We start from the raw sequence: 19,939 nt of genomic DNA, 5'->3' as shown, positions 1-19,939 counted from the left end.
CCACTCGTCTCTCAGGCTTTTGCACAAAGCCTATTTGCAAATGCACATGACCTTAGTAACTTAACTTTTGTACACATTTTATTGGCCTGACGTTTGTACCTGTCACAGTGAGTGACTGTGTAGTCTGTTGTGATAACGCAGTTCAGAAAGCTCCAGCAGTGGTAGGCTTCGCTGGATCACTTTAATGCTCGACGACTATAGTTTTAATTCAGTATGCAAAGACAACAACATGCTTATTTTGCAAAGTTGTGTTTTTGTTCTGTCATTTATAGACAGGACCAACACACTTAGAAGAAATTAGGTCAATATTCAAGTTCACTGACCTAAGCAGAAAGGTAACAGGAAATAAACTCTGTCAGATTTCCTCCTGTACTGTGCTGCTTCTCCCAGAGATAGTCCACAGATTTAAAATAGCACTTACATAAAGTTGGGGCATTTACAAGAGAAACACTCAAAGCAGAGGCTTATATATTTAGAAAAGCCTCAGGACTGAGTTGAGATAGATGCAGCCACAGCAAACGACCAAACCACAACCATGCTGGTCCCCTGACCGGGAAACCAAAGGACACTGCACACTCATTGCCTAATGCTTTATTACAAGCTACTGCGGTTTTTCTAATGAGAATCATAATTTATAAAATTAACATAATTCTGTATTTGATAAAATGGTGACTGACAGGAAAGCCTTTAAAGAGGTCATAGAGCAAGGAAGCAAAGGGCTGTTTTCACAAACAATTCTCTACAAATGGACCCTTTCGTAAACATGGGAGTCACACTGTGTTGGCCATTAGAAAGGCCACACAAAGTATGGAAGTGGATTTAGACCACTTCCATACTGGCTTCATTTCAGACCAGGAAGTTGCATCCGTTTTTTTTTTTTTTTTAAATACCGTTTTTGATTAGGAGCCACAGGAAAAGCTGCATTACCACATTTTCCACAAATCTGCTCAATACAACTTGATTTATACAATCCCCATTGAAAGCTCACAGCTTTTTACCATCATCTTGTTTCTGCTTCTCCTTTCAAGGGTCGCCACAGCAGATCATCTGCCTCCATCTTACCCTATGCGTCACACTGACCAGCAACAGGTCCTCTTCCACTACATCCATCCTCCTTTGAGATCTTCCTCTTTTCCTCCTGCCAGGCAGCTCTGTATTCTACATCCTTTGTGCAGTATATCCACTATCCCTCCTGCACACATGTCCAAACCACCTCAATCTTACTCGTCGCTCTTTTTACTATTACACTTCCTTTTTTTTGTTGAAGCCCTAACCCTGCTCATACTTTTCAAGTTTATCTTATTAGACATTATAAATTTCCATTCAAGTCACTGTTTTCTCAGCCTGGTTAATAATTCCTCTGACATTTTTTTTTCTGAAGTGGAGTGAATTAAACAGTATGGATGAAACAAACAAAACAATACTTTACAGTCTGTACTCCGCTGTTGACACTGACCAATAATCATCCCATTTGAGCATCAACAGTCTGTGACAAGCAGGCATCCCACTCTGACAATGATGAACATACAATTAGAACGTAGCTGCAGTGACACAGCATCACGCCAGCACAGCCTGTCTCCTCCCTCCCCTTCTCGGTCCTGTCCCCATGTTCCTCTGGTAACATTCTGCCAAAACCCACACATGCCCAGTCTCCAGGCTTTCAAATTTCACAACAGGATGCTCGGCAGTATCCTTATGTTCGGCAAACTGTGAGTAGCTGGCTCCATGTGTTTGTCTGCTGTGAGTTTTATTCATTTCCTCCAAATAAAGCTTGTCTGAAACCACTGCATATCAAATATGAATGTTCACTGATAGAGACAAGACAGACAATAAACACCTGCCTGTATTAGCTATATAGACTGTATGCCATCTATAAGAAACAGCATCCATTTTGGACCCACACTCCCAGATAAGGTCACATGGTTGCAGTCCTTAACATCAGCCTCGTGTTTGCTGCAGTAGACGAAGTGATCATCAAAAGGTTTAAATGTGAACATACCACCAATACCAGCGTTTGACTGCCCCCCACCATATATATATATATATATGTGTGTGTGTGTGTGTGTGTATGTATACATATGAATGACACAGATACTGCAGAGACATTTACACCAAGCTTGTCAAGACAACGGTCTGTCCAAACTGTGAGACACTTTTGCTTTGACACAGGGGCGTGTCAAGTGTTTACGCGTGCGCCAAACACACGGCAAATTCATCTATTCCCGTGTTATTTACAGTAAACGCATATTCACGCACAATAGAAGCTGCCCTAAACATCTGCAAATACAAACCCGCTGCTGCATGTTATGCAGTTAGCCATGCTGCTAACTTTCCTAGGCCCAACCTCGATCTACCACGTGGTTTCTCCTGCTACTGGCGCGACGCACAGCCCAGCTGCCGGCTTCACGCCAGCCACACCTCAGCCGACAGCACATATGACAACCATCTATTTCACGTACGGCACAAAGCATAGACGTCCAACAACGTGCAGAGGAGGCAGCAATGAAGACAAGCGTGACACAGGTCGGATCTAAGGAGGAGAAATACTAACCCGGTCGAGCTGAGCAGGTGGCTCCTGGTTCAATAGCTGCTATAGCTTTAGCTATATGAGGATAAACTGCGCGGCAGTGATGCCAGTGGTGTCGTGACAGTGATGGATACTGTAACTAACCCGAATGAGTCAGACACCTCAGTTTCACTTTGCAGCCAAACATCTCGCTCAGTTCTGACAACCTACCTACGCTTACACCGGTGCAGTACAGGGGATGCCGAGAGGAAATCCCAGATTCTCGTGTGGCTTATTTCCCACTGCAGTTGACAAGTTAAAAGCACAGTGATCCATCTACTCAACCACTCAGGCTCCAAAACACACTGTCCAATTTCTCTCCATTCCTGGAATTGGAGTTGTAGCATTTGTTTTGTTCATGAAGAAAAAGACTCTTGCTCCATGTATACATCCAGATCTTTAAATCAGCTTTACATGCTTGCCCAACCCGGCACCAATCACCATCACATGGTTTCAGGTATCAAGCTCTCAGTATGCATGTTATAATACATACATTAAATGATTCCAGTGATCTCTTTATGTAAAGCCGGGCAGTCAAAAAGGTGTAAAGGAGTTCTAATACTTTCAGTCGGGAGCTTGGCACTTCGGCAAAACACGCCTTCACCAGCCAAAAGTGGTTTCGCTGCTCACGTATCTTATGTAGGCTACTTTGTAGCTAACCTACAAACGGTTCAATAGCTAGCAGGAGAATTTACGTTTACCGGCGAAACAACAGCACTGTGACACGACAGTCTGTCTATCACTTTTCTTATATGATATAGTACACATAACATAATGTGTGTCCCCGAATCAAACGGGCATGTAAGCAACTTGGCTGTCTATCGAAATGCTAGCTTGCTAGCCGGACAAGCTAAAATGAAGAAAGAACACCCACGTCGCGTTAGCATGGAATGCTAGCGACCAGCTAGCTAGCTAATCCCTAAAAACACAGCAGGAACACCATCCAGCAGAAAGCACTCAACAAAGTCACAAGACACAGCCAAATCACCCCACTAAAATGTGAAAGGTAGGTCTGAACGTCCCACCAGAGTCTCCATAGAACAGAGACGTAACATTTATCTCAGATATTAAACGTTTCAATAAAGAATTTAGCTGAGGATCGTGGCGTTACCTTTCTCTCCTTGAGTCCGCGGAGCCGGACGGACGGAAAGTCTTCCCGGAAGCCGGTACCTAGTAATTCCGGCAAAATCCCATCACGTGAAAGTTTCCCAGTGATCATGTTCTGAACAATAATGCAAAATCTTTAGTCACCAGTGTTTTCTCTACTCTTCTTGTGAGTAACAGGCATCCATTGGCTTTTTCAGTGACTATAGTAGGCTGACGTTCTGACTTGGTTCAAACTATTATCATGGCTACTCTTTTATTATCACATAGCAATAAGAAAGGCATTTAAATGGAATAAATACTATAAATAATAATCTGCTTGAACTGGTGTTGGCCAGAGGGGCCGATGGCGCGATATGGCAGCCTCGCTTCTGTCAGTCTGCCCCAGGGCAGCTGTGGCTACAACTGTAGCTTGCCTCCACCAGTGTGTGAGAGTGAATGAATAGTGGAATTGTACAGCGCTTTGAGGTTCTCGAAAAGCGCTATATAAATGCAATCCATTATTATTATTATTATTATTATTGAATAGGTTTAGCAAGAGAAATAAAACATTTTGCTTCTTAATGAAAGAAAAAGAAAAAAAACACAGTCACAGCATTTCCACAAACTGGTCGACGTTTTTATTACTGATTCAACCTTGTACAGTACTGTAACAAAAACCAAAAAGAAAATCGTGATGCTGAATACACACTTTTAAATGCTTTTATTAAAATGAATTTAACAGTTGGCGGGGGAAACACATGTGATGAGGATTTTGCAGGATTTTAGTCATTCATTTGCTGATGTTGAACAGGTCCCACTTTATAAACTGGCCTCAGGTCAGTCAAACAGCTGGTTCAGTACATGTGGGAGAGATGGATCAAAATTGGAGCAATGAGGAAACCATCTTTATGTAGAGAGGATGAGGTCCCAGTATGCCCTCCCTGTGTCATACCAGTCCAATTAACCAGACCCTATCCATCCATTTTTAATGATTGCTAGAGCTGGGCTGCAGACGACAGATGAAGAAAGCCAGGCCTGTCTAGCCCTTTTCCAGCCATGCAATGAACAACTAATTATAACAACTGCCAAGAGCCATGGAGGGCTACCCTTAGAAACACGAGAAAAGGCCAGTGAGGATGGGTGCAGTCTAGGTTTCATAGTTAGGGTTCTTGCGGAGGATGACAAAGCCCTCCAGTATGGGCGTGACGGGCAGGTACTCCTCTGTGGCCAGCTCTGCCCTTTCTCCATGAGCCAGCAACACTGGCGTGGTGTGAGTCTGGAAACCTGTGATGGCCTTAGGCTTACCTGCCTGGCCCACAACATCCACAGCCTGTAGACAGGTCAGAGAAAATTGTGTTAAACAACCATGTCCATTTTTTGGCTATTAAATTACATACCATTCTCCACCACGCTTCTATTCTTAAAAAAAAAAATTTTCTCTGAAGAAAAGAGCTGTTAAAGTTCTTCTTGCTTTCAGCAACTCTCAGAGAAAAAAAAAGACAGCAGAACCTGTTCAGGAGGGAATTAATTACATGGGTTAGTAGGATAGGTAATCTCATCTTTCTCTGAACACAGTTTGAAACTTTATCTGTGGTGCTTTGTGTTAGGGAGAAAAGACAGAGTCAATAAGCTCTGCAGACTTTAATTGTCTCAAATAAGTTATCCCAGGCTTTACCTGTCCAACTCTAACAGACACAGGCAGCGGTCGGAGTTCCTCATCGAATGTGACCAACATACGTGGCTGCATGGCTGCTACCAGGCCATAGAGAATGTAGTGAGATTTTCCCAGGATTACTGTAATGCACACAAGACACGAGGGGATGTTAGCACAGGAGACTCTCGGTTCAAAAAAACCTTTCAAATTACTGACTAATAATGGATGTGTGCAGCTGAGTGGGAGAAAATTAACTCACTGTTCTTGACGTCGAGGAAGGAGACGAGCACAGTGAGCAGTCCCGCCACGGCAACCTGACTCATCAGCTGCCTGTCGCTATGGTAGGGACAGAGTGTGAGTGTGCCTTTGCCCAGGTGAGTCAGACCCTGCAGAGGCAAACACAGCAAAAAGTCAATAATTACTCTAACACACACACACGCAAGGCGTGCACGTACACACAAACACACACGCACTCACACACTTTTCCAAAAGTTAATTTGAGTCTTGTACAGGGTTCCTTTTGTTTTGCCACACACCTGAGCCAGTCGGACCATGAAGAGATTATTGGGATCTTTGGCGTGATATTGGGCCAGCTGCCGCAGCATGGCTGCCAGTCGGGCATTATTTGTGCCTGAGGAAATGGAAAAAATTAAGAGCTGTTAAACTTGTAAAGGGCATTGACACCGGTGGCACTCTCAGTCGAGGAGGCATTGAAAATGCCAACTAAGTAACATATACCTTCAAGCATTCTGTGAAAATTTTAGTGAGAAACTTTAGTCCAGTTAGTTTTTCGGATAGCTGGCACATTAGCGTCTTAACCAATTAGCATGGTTCTGCAGTACTGAGCAAGATAATGAACCATTCTATGCAAGCTGGGACATCTTTAACTGCTACATGATGATGTAGCAGTGTAGTTAAAGATTGAGCCACACGTTTTAGCTGGATTTACAATACAAGTTTGTTATGAATAATATGGTGAAAGGCTTGAAAAGAAAATATTTGATATCCCATGAATTGAATGCATGAATTCAACTGCACTCAATTTTAACTGCTTTCTGTATTTTTGTTCATTTTGGACCAGTTTATTATTCTACTTATAACTGAATTGACTAGGAAATTAGCTACTAGGAAAATCCCTTGGACACAGCAGCATTGTTTACAAATAGCCAGCACAGGAAGAGATCCTAGTTCTAAATTGATCTATGATCTCAGTAAACATTTCAAAACTGGGTTTTTGGTGACTAATTTGACAGTCAGTAATTTCAAGTCTTACTTAATGCAAAAAGATGCTTATTTTGTAAAAGGAGTCTCATTGTAAAATGAAAATAAAATGCACAACAAAGCAGGCTGAGGGCAAGGCAGTTTTCTGTAATTTCTTTAAGTAGTCCTCAGGAAATGTTCTCCAGGCTTCTTTAAGGCTCTGGGGAGGCCAGTCCATGACTAACAGTGTGTTTTTCTATCCAGATATGCCGCTACTGCATCAGCAGTGTGATTTGCATCATTGTCATGCTGAAAATGTATGCTGTTTCCAATCAAATGCTTTGTAGTCGGTATTGCATGGTGGATAAAAACCTGACAGTACTTTTCAGTGTTCATAATTACATCAATTTTGACAATATCTCCATCAGCACTGGCTGAAATGAAGCAACCATGACAGAGCCTCCACTGTGTTTCATAGGTGGTTGTGGATATTCACAGCTGTACCTCTCTCCTGCCCTCTTCTGTACACATTAACAATTTGAACCAAAACCTTCAAATTTAGATTCATCCCTCGATCAGACCTGTTGCCACTTTTAAGTCCAGGTCTTGTGTTATTTGGCATATCTCAGCCTTTTCTCCTTGTTCTCTTCCCTTAAGAAAGGCTTTTTGATAGCTACTCTTCCACTGAGATCATTTCTAATGACACAGATGACGTAGTAAGTGGAGGTGCCAGATGTATCTCTCAGCTCCTCTATCAATTCTTTGCTGATTTTTTCCCCTTATTTGTTAAGGACATGATTTTCAGATACTATTCATTTGCCGTAGATAGAACAAAAAATAGCAGGCTTTTAAACTATCTTTCACTTGTCCAGTTTCCAGAAATTATTTAAGGATGATAATATTTAGGATCAGATTTAGGATTGGTGTTATTAAAATAACATTCCTCTGAAAATGGTCAGGTACAAGGCCTGAACAGAAAATGAGTGAAAAAGCAGCCAATGGCCAAAGAAAACTCTTCAGAAAGCTGGAGAACTATTGCTCAAGATCATTTAAAAATATTACAAGTTTCTTTGGAAGCGAAATATCAAGAAATGAGGGGCGGCTCAATAGTTTAGCACAGTACTGTATAATGGCAACCATTGTTAGTTTTCATGATTTCATATTGTTCCTAAACTTACCACTGCCCACCATGCCCATGGCAAAGATGGAGTTGTGGGAGACCTCGGGGTCAGCATCATGGGAAAACTTGCTGAGGGTGTCCAAGATGTTCAGACGCGGGTTAGACACAGAAATGAGCGCAAGGGCCAGGGGCACCGCTCGCCTCAGGGTGGGCTCACCGTAACGCAGCTGATAAAATGCAAAGAAAGAAAATGAAAGTTCATGACAGCATAAATCAGGAATATACAGGAACAAAAACTGTGTTTCTAAATATATGAATTGCCTACTTAGGCTGTTGCACCCTTGTATACAAATGACAGAAAGGAACTCTTTAAGAATAAGAACAAGAATCAGGATAAAAGGAGGAGTGATGTGAGTGAGAAGAATCAAATGCAGAACAGAAGTCAGTGCAGACTTCATTTTTGAGAAAACATGAATTTTTCTCACAGAGATGGTGAGATAAGGTAACAAAGCATTCAGCAATGAAACTGAAAAGATTCACTGCCAGTAAAGTAGTGTAACTGACCAGGTGTCCAAATGTTCGTAGTGCCATCTCTGAGCCAATCTCCTCTCCCATGGCAATAAGGGCAATACCAAGAACAGCCACACCCTGACGGAGTAAACAAAGTATTCAAGGTTTTATTCCCCTTCCACCCATCTAGGAAAACAGATAAATAAAAAGAACTGATGTATGATTATAAGGACTACAAGTCTGTCCTTACTTGGTGGGAGCCCATGTCAGCAGCAGTCTCCTTCTTGTCTTTGTCCTTCTTGTCCTTCTTATCTTTGTCCTCCTCTTTTTCCTTCTCCTTGGCTTCATAATGCTCACTGCAGATGTGGAGAAGCTGTTGCACCTTTAGCACATTACCAGATCCTGGACAGAAGAGGAGGAAATTATAGCAGTGAAATATAACTAACACAGTACATAGGTCTGCAGTAGGTGTGTGGTAAGCCTAAAAGACTAACCTGCATATGCACAAATATCCACTAGCGTATTGGCAAAACTGCGGAAAGGTTCAGGGACAACCTGCAGAGCTGCCAGAGTCGTCTCAATTGCCTCTCCTTTCCCTAAAGCCAATGAAATGACAGCAGTTAGAGCAGCTGACCAGGAGGAAAGAAATTATCCACTACAATAAGAAGATTTTATTCAGCACAAAATGATTCAGAAAAAGTTGTCAAACTTTGAGAAATTGTGCATTTTATTTTCCTGTGTTCTCCGCAAATGCATACCCAGGTGGTTGAGTCCCAAGCCCAAAGGCAGCCAGCGAGCATATGTGTCCTTCAACTCCTGTTCGTTCTTCTCCATGATGGTCTGGACAATGGTGGAGGTCACATCACCATTACAAGTTCCTACTGCGATCATACCACATGCCAGCGCCGTCACACCAACCACCTGAGGATTTAAGACACACAGAAATGATACTAATCTGATCCTCCTTAAGAATAGGGAGCTATATAGAAAATTTGAAGACATACCTCCATGCTGGATTTAGAGTCTCCCATGACAGGGAGAAGGAGAGACAGGACATCTTCTCTGTTGGAGCCAGCATAAGCAAGACCCAGTCTGAAAAAAAGAAGAAAAGGAGCAGGACATAATGTGATTACTTAACATTCAAAGAATATAAGACAAGATATCTCTATGGATGGTTTCTACAAGCATTCTCCTCACCCAAAGATGGCTCCTATCCTCATGATGTTACTATTGTGGAGGACGTAGTCAGACAGCAGGGCAAGAGCTGGATCACACTCATTCCTTACACCTGAGTTTACAATGCCACAGGCCAGAAGGGCACCAGACTGCACAGACAAGGATGATGCATGAGGAAAAAAACAAACAAAAAACCCCCAAAAAGTTTCACTTTATACCTCTCCCAATTCACAATAAGCCTGAGGATCACTTATGTTGTTCACAGAGTTAATTGTTAAAACCAAGTCAGTGAAGAGTGAGTTCTTTATATAACTGCCTTGCTATAAAAACAGTGCTACAGATGCATTACAAATGTCAAAACAGGACACTGATCTGTATATAAGGAAAAGTTTGACGTGTCCTCTCAAATATATCCAAACTATACCTTGATGTAGTCTTCAGAAGAGTAGAGGTATTTGTCAATCTGCGTCAGACCACCATCTACATCCCACAGCAGGATCATACCCAAGGAAGCTGCAGCGCTCAACATGCCTGAAGACAGCGGCAAATAAAATGTGCTGAAGACTGCCAGAAATGCTCACAGATATATGATTGTGAGATTGAAAAATACCCAGTATAGCCACAGAAGCCCTCCACCTTTATATGCTGTGTGTGCTACGTGTGTTTTCTCATACCGTGGTCCTTGTTCTTGTACAGCCACTTGTTGCCATCATCTGTGAGGAGTTTATCTTGTCCAAAGGCTGCATTCACAAAGCCGTTCACAAAAGAAGAAGCCAAGTTCATCCGGGCCGAGTCCACTTGGGAGCCACTGCCTCCAAACCCTGCCACATACAGCACAAAGGTGATGGAGCGTGGCTCAACTTAACAGTAAATCACAAAACACAGATTGTATCAAACTACCTCATTTTGTCTTTAATGATGTGAATGGATTTAAAGAACCAAACACCGGCCTCTTAAAGTGAGCCAAGAGTGACAGATAGAGAGAGATATAGAGATACAAAGAGAGCAACAGAGAGAGAGAGAGAAGCACTTTTGCATTCAAAAAGAAGAGGATCCAGCTTTCTGTCTGGTCCACTTCAGCTCTGATGGAGATTTTTGTGAAGTAGTCACTCTTGTGAGTCATCCAGTGACGTCACTCCCATGATTGGAGTTTTTTCGGCTCAACTCAGCTTGGAACCCAAGGTGAAGAGCTACTAAAAAAAAAAAAAAAAAAAAAAAAAAGGTACCTGGTACTAGATACCACCACCCAGTGGAAAACCCTAAAAACTGAGTCGAATTAAGTCAAGTCAAGCTGAGTTGAGTTGCCAACTCAGTATTAGGGGAAAAGGGGTTTAAAATTTAATCTTGTCTTGTACGCCAAAAAGCCATGGGCTGGTCCTGTTACTGTACTGTCATCACTCTGCAAGTATAGATCCTTCCACTTAAATTCTGAAGTTCATCACTGAAGGGTCATATAGTTTTTATGTCAGAAGATTTGTTACTAGAGCAGGGCGATATGACCAAAAATATTTATCACGATATACATTTGAAAATTTGCGATAACGATATAACTGACGATATAATTGACACTAGACAAAATACTTTACAACTCCACAACTTTATTAGTGCAAAAAAACCAAACAAACATTTATGTATTTTCACTTAAACAAGCAGCTGTTTTTTATGTACAATAAAGTTATATAAAAATTCAAGAGTGCAAATGCAAATTCCTCGCTGACAGTTTAACCAAAAGGCATTTCCAGTGGAAATTGGCCGACATATCCTCAGCATAACCATGTATAATATCCACAAAACTTAAAAAGAGGTTATACACACACACACAATACGGTAATATTATGTTGAAGCACAGTACGTATCACTCCGCGAGGCTCCTCCCTACGATAGCCGTAATGCTCTGACAATCCATCAAGCGGTGCGGGTTCGTAGCTTAGCAAAGTCGTACTAAAGCATTTGACAGATTTTCCAGCGCCGTGTACGACATAAAATCATTTCAAGGTCAGTAAACACAACCAGAATTCATACATAAGGCACACGGGATTATAAGGGGCACTGTCAGCTTTCAGAAAAATCAAAGGATTGATTTTAAGTGTGCCGTATTTTCCAAAAAACAAGGTAATAACGGCGGCCCGCTAGCATGCTCTACCAAAAATAGTGCTTTGATGTGCATCTGATAGACGAAAGCTAAACCAGTTCCACATCACTGAAGTTGCAGCATTTTTACAAACCAATTCTGGTTCATGCGTTTCATTCAACAATCCGCTTTCGTCCTTCTCATTCTCTGTCGCCGCCATGCTTTTTCCGCCATGTGCGTATGAAAACAAAGGCACTGCGCATGCGCGTTTTACCCATATTCTATCGCAATATTTCATTTTCTTATTGTTGCCCAACATTATACCGGTATTACCATGAACGGTATGATATGGCCCAGCCCTATTTGTTACCTTCTTATTTTTCATTCTTTTTAAAGAATGAAAATGAGTATATCAGTCTTCAAATTGATATGCCACCTAACAGAATAGAAACAGTAAACCTTTTCACATGTACTCACTGTTGTTTTCCAGGTGTGTTTTGTAGATGTCATCTGGTACTTTGGGCTCCATGATATCCAACTGGGGAAGACAAGACAAGTTTGTTATTAATAAAAGTAAAAAGGACTGAGTCATTAGAGAGTGAAGCTGTGCTTAGGGTATAATCCTCCATCTCCCTTTATGAATCATAGACCATTATTCATAAAGTGCCAGTGATGAGAGTCATTTTAGGCTTTTCATTCAGTGCTTTCACCATCTATTTGTCACCTACTCCAGAGGAAATTTATTCTGCCTCTTATCCTCTTTTTACAATTTTGGCATTACATTTATCTACAGTTCATCTCAATTAAATCTTCAGCAACAACCTTTCTACAAAAAACCTTGTGTTTCCTGTTTGTATAACTGATTCCACATAGTATAGACAAACAGTTTTAATGTGGAGGGTGGTACATTGGGGCCTTTCTGGGTACCTGAATTTTGATATCAAAAACTGGGCACAAAAAGGTTTGGATACTGGAAGTTTAGATGTTGCTGACCATATCATCACATTACATACCGTTGTTTCTAAACCTTTGAAAAACATTTCCTCAAAGTTGTTATTAATAACTGAAGTGTTGTGCAACGCAGGCGACAAGTTGTTACATGATAGGATGGATCTAAATAAGCTGTCATGATGTGAAAACTGGGCAATCAAAACACTCAATGTTTGACTTGTAAATTGCAGCTTTTTGTTGCCATTTAAGTTTTATTTGTACAGTTTGATCAGAAGTTACCGTCACTCATAATAAGGATGAACGTCACTCATAATTTTGAACTTTGCGTCAAACTGTTTCTCCAGGGTGGAATGACAGCATGCATGTTTATTGATTTAAAGAAAAATTACTGGCTTCACAAGGTGAATTTATTTTTTGGGGTGATTTTTTTTTAAATTCATTCATTCATCGAATTTTTATGACAGTTTCATTCTAATGGAGAGAGACTGAATATGAACAAAAAAAAAAATCCAGCAAAAACACATTACATTGAAGTTATAAATTGATCTGCATGTCTGAGTGATATAGGCATTTCATCCTCTCCATCCAACCAGAATTCTGGGTCTCACAGATCAGCTGTGTTTCTATGTGGTACACAGATTACAGTCAATCTATCTTTTATTGCTACAAAGCACACTTGAGCACAGAATCTATTTCTTTCATTCCAGCCTCTCCACCACCATTGGCAAGAACAAAAAGCTGTAAAAGGATGTCAGGAACAAGATTGTAGACATGCAACAGGCTGGAATGGACTACTAGACCATCAGCAACAAGTTTGGTAAGAAGGTGACAACTGTTTGAGCGATTATTCAGGTATGGAAAAAAAAAAAGACTGTCAATCACCATCAGTCTGGAGCTCCATGTAAGATCTTGCCTCATGGGTGAGTTTTACCAGAAGAAAGGTGGTGGATCAGCCCAAAACTACACAAGCTCACTAACAAGCTCGTCAAGAAAACAAGAAACTTGAAGAGGAGTGGGCCAAATTCCCTCCTGAGATATGTGCAAACCTGGAGACCAACTACAAGAAATTGCCACTGTAAATGCCAACAGGTCATGTCTTGCTTGGGGATCAAATACTTATTTCACTTAATGGCATTTTTGCTGTCGCTCTCCTTTAAAATGAAAGTACCATAACTATACTAGATTGTTCATTTCTTTCTACCTGAGCAAGCTTACAAATTCACCAGGTGATCAAAAAATTATTTTCCCCACAGTTTCCAAACATCTGACCACAGCTGTATATGCAACCTTATGAGCCAGAGTGTATCCCAGCTGTTTTAGGACTAACACATAAAGACAGACAACCATTCGCACTCACATTCACACCTAGGGCAATTCAGAGTTAACCCCACTATAAATAAAGCTGGAGTACCCAGGGAGTATGCAAACACGGGGAGAGCATTCAAACTCCACACAGAAAGACCCTGGCCTGATGGTGGAATTGAACTCAGGCTCTTCTTCCTGTGAGGCAACAGTGCTAACCACCATGCCACCCCTTATTGAACAATTCTCAATATATTTCTTAAACCTTAAAATACATTTCTTTATAACCTCCTGTCCTACCTCTCTAGCCAGGGCCAAGAAGTTGCTGTTGAGCTGCACATTTGACATGATCTCAGTCAGGTCTTCATAGTCCTCTACATCCTCATTAAGCTCCAGGAACATGCCATGACGACCCAACATGAATGCCATCTGTTTCTGGATGACTCTGGATAAAACAATAAAATTACAAGGAGTTTGTGTTTAATGCACGTTATCCACTAATATCTGACTAAATTACTTTGATATACCTTTATAGAGTTAAATATATATGCACACTCAGAAATTGTGTCAGTAAGTTTTGCACCTGTGAGAACCAACATGATCATGTTGGGTCTTTAAAGTTAAAGGCAGAACTTTAAAGTTCTTACATGTCTTTGCAGGATGTGAAGATGTTTTCGACAAGCTCCACATCATTGAGCATCAGGGCCAGGCGCAGGGCTTCTGGATAACAGTTGAACTTCCTGAAGATGTTCAAGGCACATCTCAGCAGTGCCGAGTTCTCTGGCTCAGGAACGTAACTCACACAGCTGAAGAAGTGAAGCACAAAGTTAAGAGATGCTCATATTCCAGTGAAAAATCACTAATTCATATTTATACTATACAACATGCTAAACTAAACAAGGTTTGTGTAGAATAGCTCAAACACACCTGGTGAGGTAGAGGCAGACTTTGCCGTATGCGTTTTCATCAATATAGTCCTCCAGCATGTCCAGCCTCTCAATCTCCATCAGCAGGTCACATGCCTCGTGCTCAGCATTGTGGGCCATGTTGTAGGGCACAATCTCCTTCACTAGTTTCAAAAGCGTTTCCTGCTGGGTCTTATCATTCTCCTCTACCTCCTGCCACTCTTTAGCCACCTCACCCGCAAGGTGTCTGAAAGACAGACAGAATAGTGACTCCAAACAGACTCACCAAAAAATGAGGCAAAGGAAAGTAAAAATGTTTTCCACTTATTCATCAGAAGGAAAAACACAATATCTGTCAAGCTTTTGTATGAATTCCTTTCAGTATCAAATCAGACTTTTGGTGCAGACACCAAACTTAAAATGCAACTAATTAGACCTCAACCACTAATCCAAAGAAATCAGTAACTAATAATTTGGGAAGTGGTTAGTACTGACTTTTGCACTTTTCAAAAAGTTCCAAATAAGTGACAAGTTTCAGTTTCATTAGCAATCAGATGGTTACATGGAACATTCTCAATTACTAGAAAGTGAGACAGTGAAAAAGTGGAGCTACAGAGCTGCTGCAAATTCTACTGTTAAAAAATGTCAATGTTGAACAGTAAAAGCACATTATTGTGAAAGATATGTGGAGCTGTGGCTGCTCATCTCTGACTGACACATAGTGGACAGCAAAGAGGCAGTACTATGCTGAAGAACACCAGGGTGAACTGAAAGTATATTTCTAGAGCTGACAGCAGCTGTTCCTCTCACTGTAAGCAAACCAAAAAACCTTAGTGAACAGAGAGCCAATTAAGAGTCCTTTATGAAAACTTCAACATGTCTAAACATGTAAACCTGAACTCCTCAGTTAGATCATTCCAAAGCGGGGCCCTTTACTCAGCAGAAAACTTGTGGCATTCGCAGCACTCCACTGTAACATGTCTTACCTGACGTATTCATGTCCCCAGGAAGCCAGCTCTTCCTGGGAGCCCACTAGGCGGTACTTCAAACACTCCCTCTCACCGCTCATGGTCATAGCGAGCACTGATACAACATCAGCACAGAAGCGCTGCAACAACAAACATGAACACACACTGTTTAAACCCAATACTAATGTTGGATATTTTTCAAATGACCCACAATGTAATTGAGCACTTTTAACTAACAGTTCCATTTTAATCACACATTCATACAGCATTTCTATTAGGGCTGAACGATATATTGCATTTGCGATAATATCGCGACATGATCAAGTGCAATTTTCTAACCGCAAAGGCTGCGATTATACTCTGGACATGTCCAAATTCATGGGCTGCATCCTCCTGAGGCCGCATTTGTAGACCGATTACGTCACAGCGACGCGCCGAAGGCTGTCCAAATTACTACCATATCCCAGAATTCATAGCGCGGCCCAGCCAAACTCCAGTTTCCAGCAATGGCGGCCGCTACTAAGTTTTAAAATTACTCATACTAATCTTTCTGGGTCACAAAATAAACTTTTAACATATTTTCAGGCGAGAAAGTAGTTGTGTAAACATCAAATATCTGCTCGGTTTATCAAGATATCCCATATTTGCAAAAGTGCTTCGACGTTTTCAGAGGCGTCTGCTACCCACCAGCTCGACAGCTAGCCGGGAGCTCGAGGGTTACTGATGCGGCTGAGAACGGCACAACTCCCGGCACATCATTTTCAGATCACCGCGGAGTTTCGCTGCTCGGGTTAAACGTAATATATAAGTCACTTAGACAACCTAAAAATGTTATTGTTGGGCTTTTTTCAGTGTTTTGTTTGTTCGTGAGTAAATCGGTTTGGCTGAGATTAAAGTTATTAGATTAGATAAAATAAAACTTTATTAATCCCCCGGGTGGGTTCCTCCTTGGTTTTCACACAGCTGACTAAACGTCAAACAGAAAACTTATTAAACAGAAGTATGAGACAGTCGAGAATTTACACCAGTGTCTGGTTATATTTTAGATAGCAAGAAGCAGACGGCCGAGTTTATTAAACTCCACCGAGACAGCGGTGACGCTAATCAGAACTAGACCGTCCAATTTCACGCCTTTAAATTTTAAAGGCGTGTTTGTGTGTGTGTTTATACAATTGCTATTATGTTTGCACTTTATGTGTAATGTTACTGACTGCAGAGATCAGTAAGATGTGTGTATTTTTATTTATTAGTTTTATTTATTTAATATTATTTTTTAATTGAATGACTGTCTAGTAGTTCACAGATGTCGAAAAACTGAGTGTGGTAAAGCCACTGATTTTGTTTATGTATATTTCTGCAATCTGCACATTGTACTGACTTTCATTTTAATGTTTACACCAGGGTTCCTTGTCAGCACTTTATGCTCAGATGTTTGTAAGCTAAAAATAAACTATTGTGTATGTTCAAATATACTGTTGTGATTGAAGAAGTTAAATAAAAATGTCAGTCATCAATTCATGCATCACCTCATGTCATCATAACAGAGGTCTGTCTTCCAGGAAAGAACAGTTTAAAATTAATGTAATATAGTATTGGCCATACTATATGATGTATTGCTTGTCTTTGTTTAATAATACAGAAGACAAAGACCTTAAAAAATAATCGCATATCGCATCGCAATCGCAATATTGGGGCAAAAAATCGCAATTAGATTATTTTCCATAATCGTTCAGCCCTAATTTCTATACACTTCCAAGTACTTTGTCTACCTCACATTCATGGCCAAATAACCCGTCATGCATGTCTTTGAACTGTGGGAGGAAGCTGGACAACACGGAGGAAACCCACACAGGTACAGTGAGAACAAGTAAAGGTCATCCAAAAAGCCCCAGTGGAGGCTGAACTTGTAACCCTCATGCTAACCACTCCACCACCTTTCTTTCTTGGCTCTTGACGGAGGCCGTTGCTTTTTCTCCTTCTCACTCTCTCTCCCTTGTCTTTCCTGCTTGGCTTCTCATGTCTTTTGTATAGTCTTGCCGAGAAGCCGGGGCTTGGGAGAGCCCGATTGTCCTGCGGAGACATTTACTGCCGGATACTCGATGGACGTTGCGTCGTGTGTCTGGTGACACTCTCGATGGAGGACATTGAACGACATCTACCAATTCGGAAGTTCTGTGTGATTGGAGCTGGTTTGGACCTGGCTTATCAAAGAACAAGAACCGGCTACAGCTGTTCAAAATCCCATAAGGCTGGCGGACATGATCGGCAGGGCTGTGAGTACTCAGACTGTGTTTACTGAATGCAATATGGATAAGATCTTGGAGGTGGCACTGCAACGGGAATTGAGAGACCTGGTGACTAGTGACGGACATTAGACCAACTGCAAAATTGGAGGCATCTTAATTGCCCCTTGGGGACTGTCATACATATCATTAAAAATTCTTAATGGTCTCGTGCAATGCGTCAACCTTCTTCCTCTCACATCACACACACATATATATATATATATATATATATATAAATAAAAGTATAAATACATACACACACACACTCTCTTGGGAATCTATTCATACTAAATTCAGTCCATTTTCTGGCCAAGAGTCTCACCTTGTTCTCTCCAGGGGCCATGCCCTCATAGATTTCTTTGAGCTTGCCATAGTGTGGGCGCAGGAATTTCAGGGGTTTAGGTACTGAGGTCATGGAGGTGGTTGAGGAACGAATCTGTCTGCGCAGTTCTTCTAATGCAGGACGATACAGTGCTGTGTTTTCCTCCTGCAAATGTGAAAAAAAAACAACAACCCAAAAATATTTTTACTTTGTAGGAATTTGTTTCATACCTCAACACACAAAGAAGTTGGAGAAATGTGAATACTCACACTCAGTCTCTCCACCATCATCTCCAAATCCTCTTGTAATTGCTTGTCTTCTTCTGACTGAAATAATATGAGGACAACATAAGAATGTCATAAATCAAATCCGTAAAAATAAAAAACATGACTCCTTAAGACCTCTCAATACTGCCGATGTTGCATATCAACACAATACATTTGCTTAATAAGTGTCAACTGTTGCCAGTCAGTGAGTATTATATAAACCGCTTGTTTTGGTGCAAGCTCAATCATTCAGTTTGGAAATCCCAAAATGTTGGGATTTCTTCCACTGAATTCAAGATACTTGAATTCAAAGTCCTGTATTCAGATTTCCAAGCAGAACTCAAGATGACATTTCTTTCTGTTAAATCTTAATAAAATCTTATAAATATTCAAGCCCATCAGTGGCGCAGGTATGTATTACTATTTACATACCACCAGGCATTGCTTAAATATGAACAGGAATGTGGTTTTCTACTTTATAATAATGATTATGTGTCTACTGAATTTGTCTAACAATGAATGTATGCCTTTTAAAGCTACTGTAACATATGGTTTACTAATAATACTATACTTTAATTGCGAGTTATATATATTTTTTCAGCATTTTTAATTTGTACACTTTTGTTAAACCCAATAGCATGTAGTATGTACATTATAACTATGAAGAAAGCAAATTTAAGTAGAGTCAAATTCTGTTTGTTTGCACAAACTTATCTAAATAAAGATGCTGAATATTCGGAATAAGAATTCGCCTGTCCACGTTTGCACTGGATTTCACTTAGCTTTCCACTAACTGTAAAATGTAAAGTCAATCTAATTAGTTCTCAGATATGATATTGCAGAATAGATGGGATTTTGCTGCGTGAGTTTCTGTGACTTCACGTTAGCTGCTGTGTCATACAGTACGTCTTCCAGTACTAGCCGAACATGCTAGCAGAGCTACATTAATGCCAGCAAAGACAGCGGACATAACAAGTAGCAAGCTAACGCTAGCATACCGGCTGATGTAGGCTAGGCTAAAATTACCTAACGGAGGTTATTAGCAGCATTTTAAAGGCCCACAACGTACTAATAAGTCAGACTGGTGACATTTCATATGCTTATTAATTGCAGTCCAGTAAATTGAAGCTCGGTAGACTATCTTAAATCCCACTAACTTTTGGCCTGCTCGACCATGTTGTCAAAGCGACAGTGACTAAGGCAAATTAACACGTCTGGCTCGATTACATTTCAATGAATGAGCAAAAGGCCAAAATGTACCAATTCTTGCTCCTCTTTCTTCTCTTTATCCTTCCCCGAGGGTTGCTGGGCCTTCTCCTTGTCCTTGTCCTTCTCATCAGTCTTTTCGAGCTGCTTATTCTCTTTGTTTTTTGCCTCCTCCATGGTGGTGGCTCTGTGAACTGTTGGTTAGCAAACGGAAATGTTCAGAAAGCAGGAGAGCACCTTCTTCGCTACAGAAAATCTGTCCTGGTTTCACGTTACCGCCTCTACTGGCGGCGGGCTGTCGTGGTCGTTTGTGACTACTTCAGGTCCCGTAAAACAGGAAACAGATACGCG

The 19,939-nt window shown here is 41.0% G+C and overlaps 2 protein-coding genes across 9 annotated transcripts in view; both read right to left on the bottom strand.

Annotated features, from left to right (window-relative positions):
* LOC113036418 (eukaryotic translation initiation factor 4 gamma 1) overlaps positions 1–3,891 on the bottom strand; it is a 38,493-nt gene extending 34,602 nt beyond the window's left edge. For 2 of the 8 annotated variants that reach the window (XM_026192759.1, XM_026192763.1), the window contains exon 1: positions 3,678–3,891. The gene's annotated coding sequence lies outside the window, so the exon portion shown is untranslated. Of the gene's footprint in view, positions 1–2,551; positions 2,710–3,677 lie in introns of those variants that run through there. The other 6 variants (XM_026192762.1, XM_026192764.1, XM_026192766.1 and 3 more) reach the window with 4 other exon arrangements.
* A 376-nt stretch (positions 3,892–4,267) lies between these two features.
* psmd2 (proteasome 26S subunit ubiquitin receptor, non-ATPase 2) lies at positions 4,268–19,891 on the bottom strand. Its single transcript, XM_026192769.1, has 21 exons — positions 19,643–19,891; positions 18,386–18,442; positions 18,117–18,281; positions 15,528–15,649; positions 14,564–14,788; positions 14,284–14,442; positions 13,937–14,081; positions 11,861–11,921; positions 9,987–10,133; positions 9,737–9,843; positions 9,334–9,461; positions 9,141–9,228; positions 8,895–9,057; positions 8,631–8,732; positions 8,387–8,538; positions 8,191–8,274; positions 7,685–7,853; positions 5,843–5,937; positions 5,566–5,692; positions 5,328–5,446; positions 4,268–4,982 (listed from the first exon to the last, which is right to left on the bottom strand). Exons 1-21 carry the CDS (start codon positions 19,763–19,765, stop codon positions 4,800–4,802), a joined length of 2,721 nt encoding a protein of 906 aa, XP_026048554.1. The 5' UTR covers positions 19,766–19,891; the 3' UTR covers positions 4,268–4,799.
* Positions 19,892–19,939: the final 48 nt, after the last annotated feature.

The sequence above is a fragment of the Astatotilapia calliptera genome, chromosome 14 (assembly GCF_900246225.1).
Source record: "Astatotilapia calliptera chromosome 14, fAstCal1.2, whole genome shotgun sequence".
Classification (NCBI taxonomy): Eukaryota; Metazoa; Chordata; class Actinopteri; order Cichliformes; family Cichlidae; genus Astatotilapia; species Astatotilapia calliptera.
This window is presented reverse-complemented; position numbering and strand designations above follow the sequence as displayed.

Excerpts from the sequence above, each read along its gene's own strand:
- psmd2 (XM_026192769.1), bottom strand. The coding sequence starts at position 19,765 with ATGGAGGAGGCAAAAAACAAAGAGAATAAGCAGCTCGAAAAGACTGAT. Across the intron at positions 11,922-13,936 it reads TCTTGGCCCTGGCTAGAGAG|TTGGATATCATGGAGCCCAA; the intron begins GTAGGACAGGAG and ends TGTCTTCCCCAG. Across the intron at positions 8,539-8,630 it reads GGATATTTGTGCATATGCAG|GATCTGGTAATGTGCTAAAG; the intron begins GTTAGTCTTTTA and ends TCTTCTGTCCAG.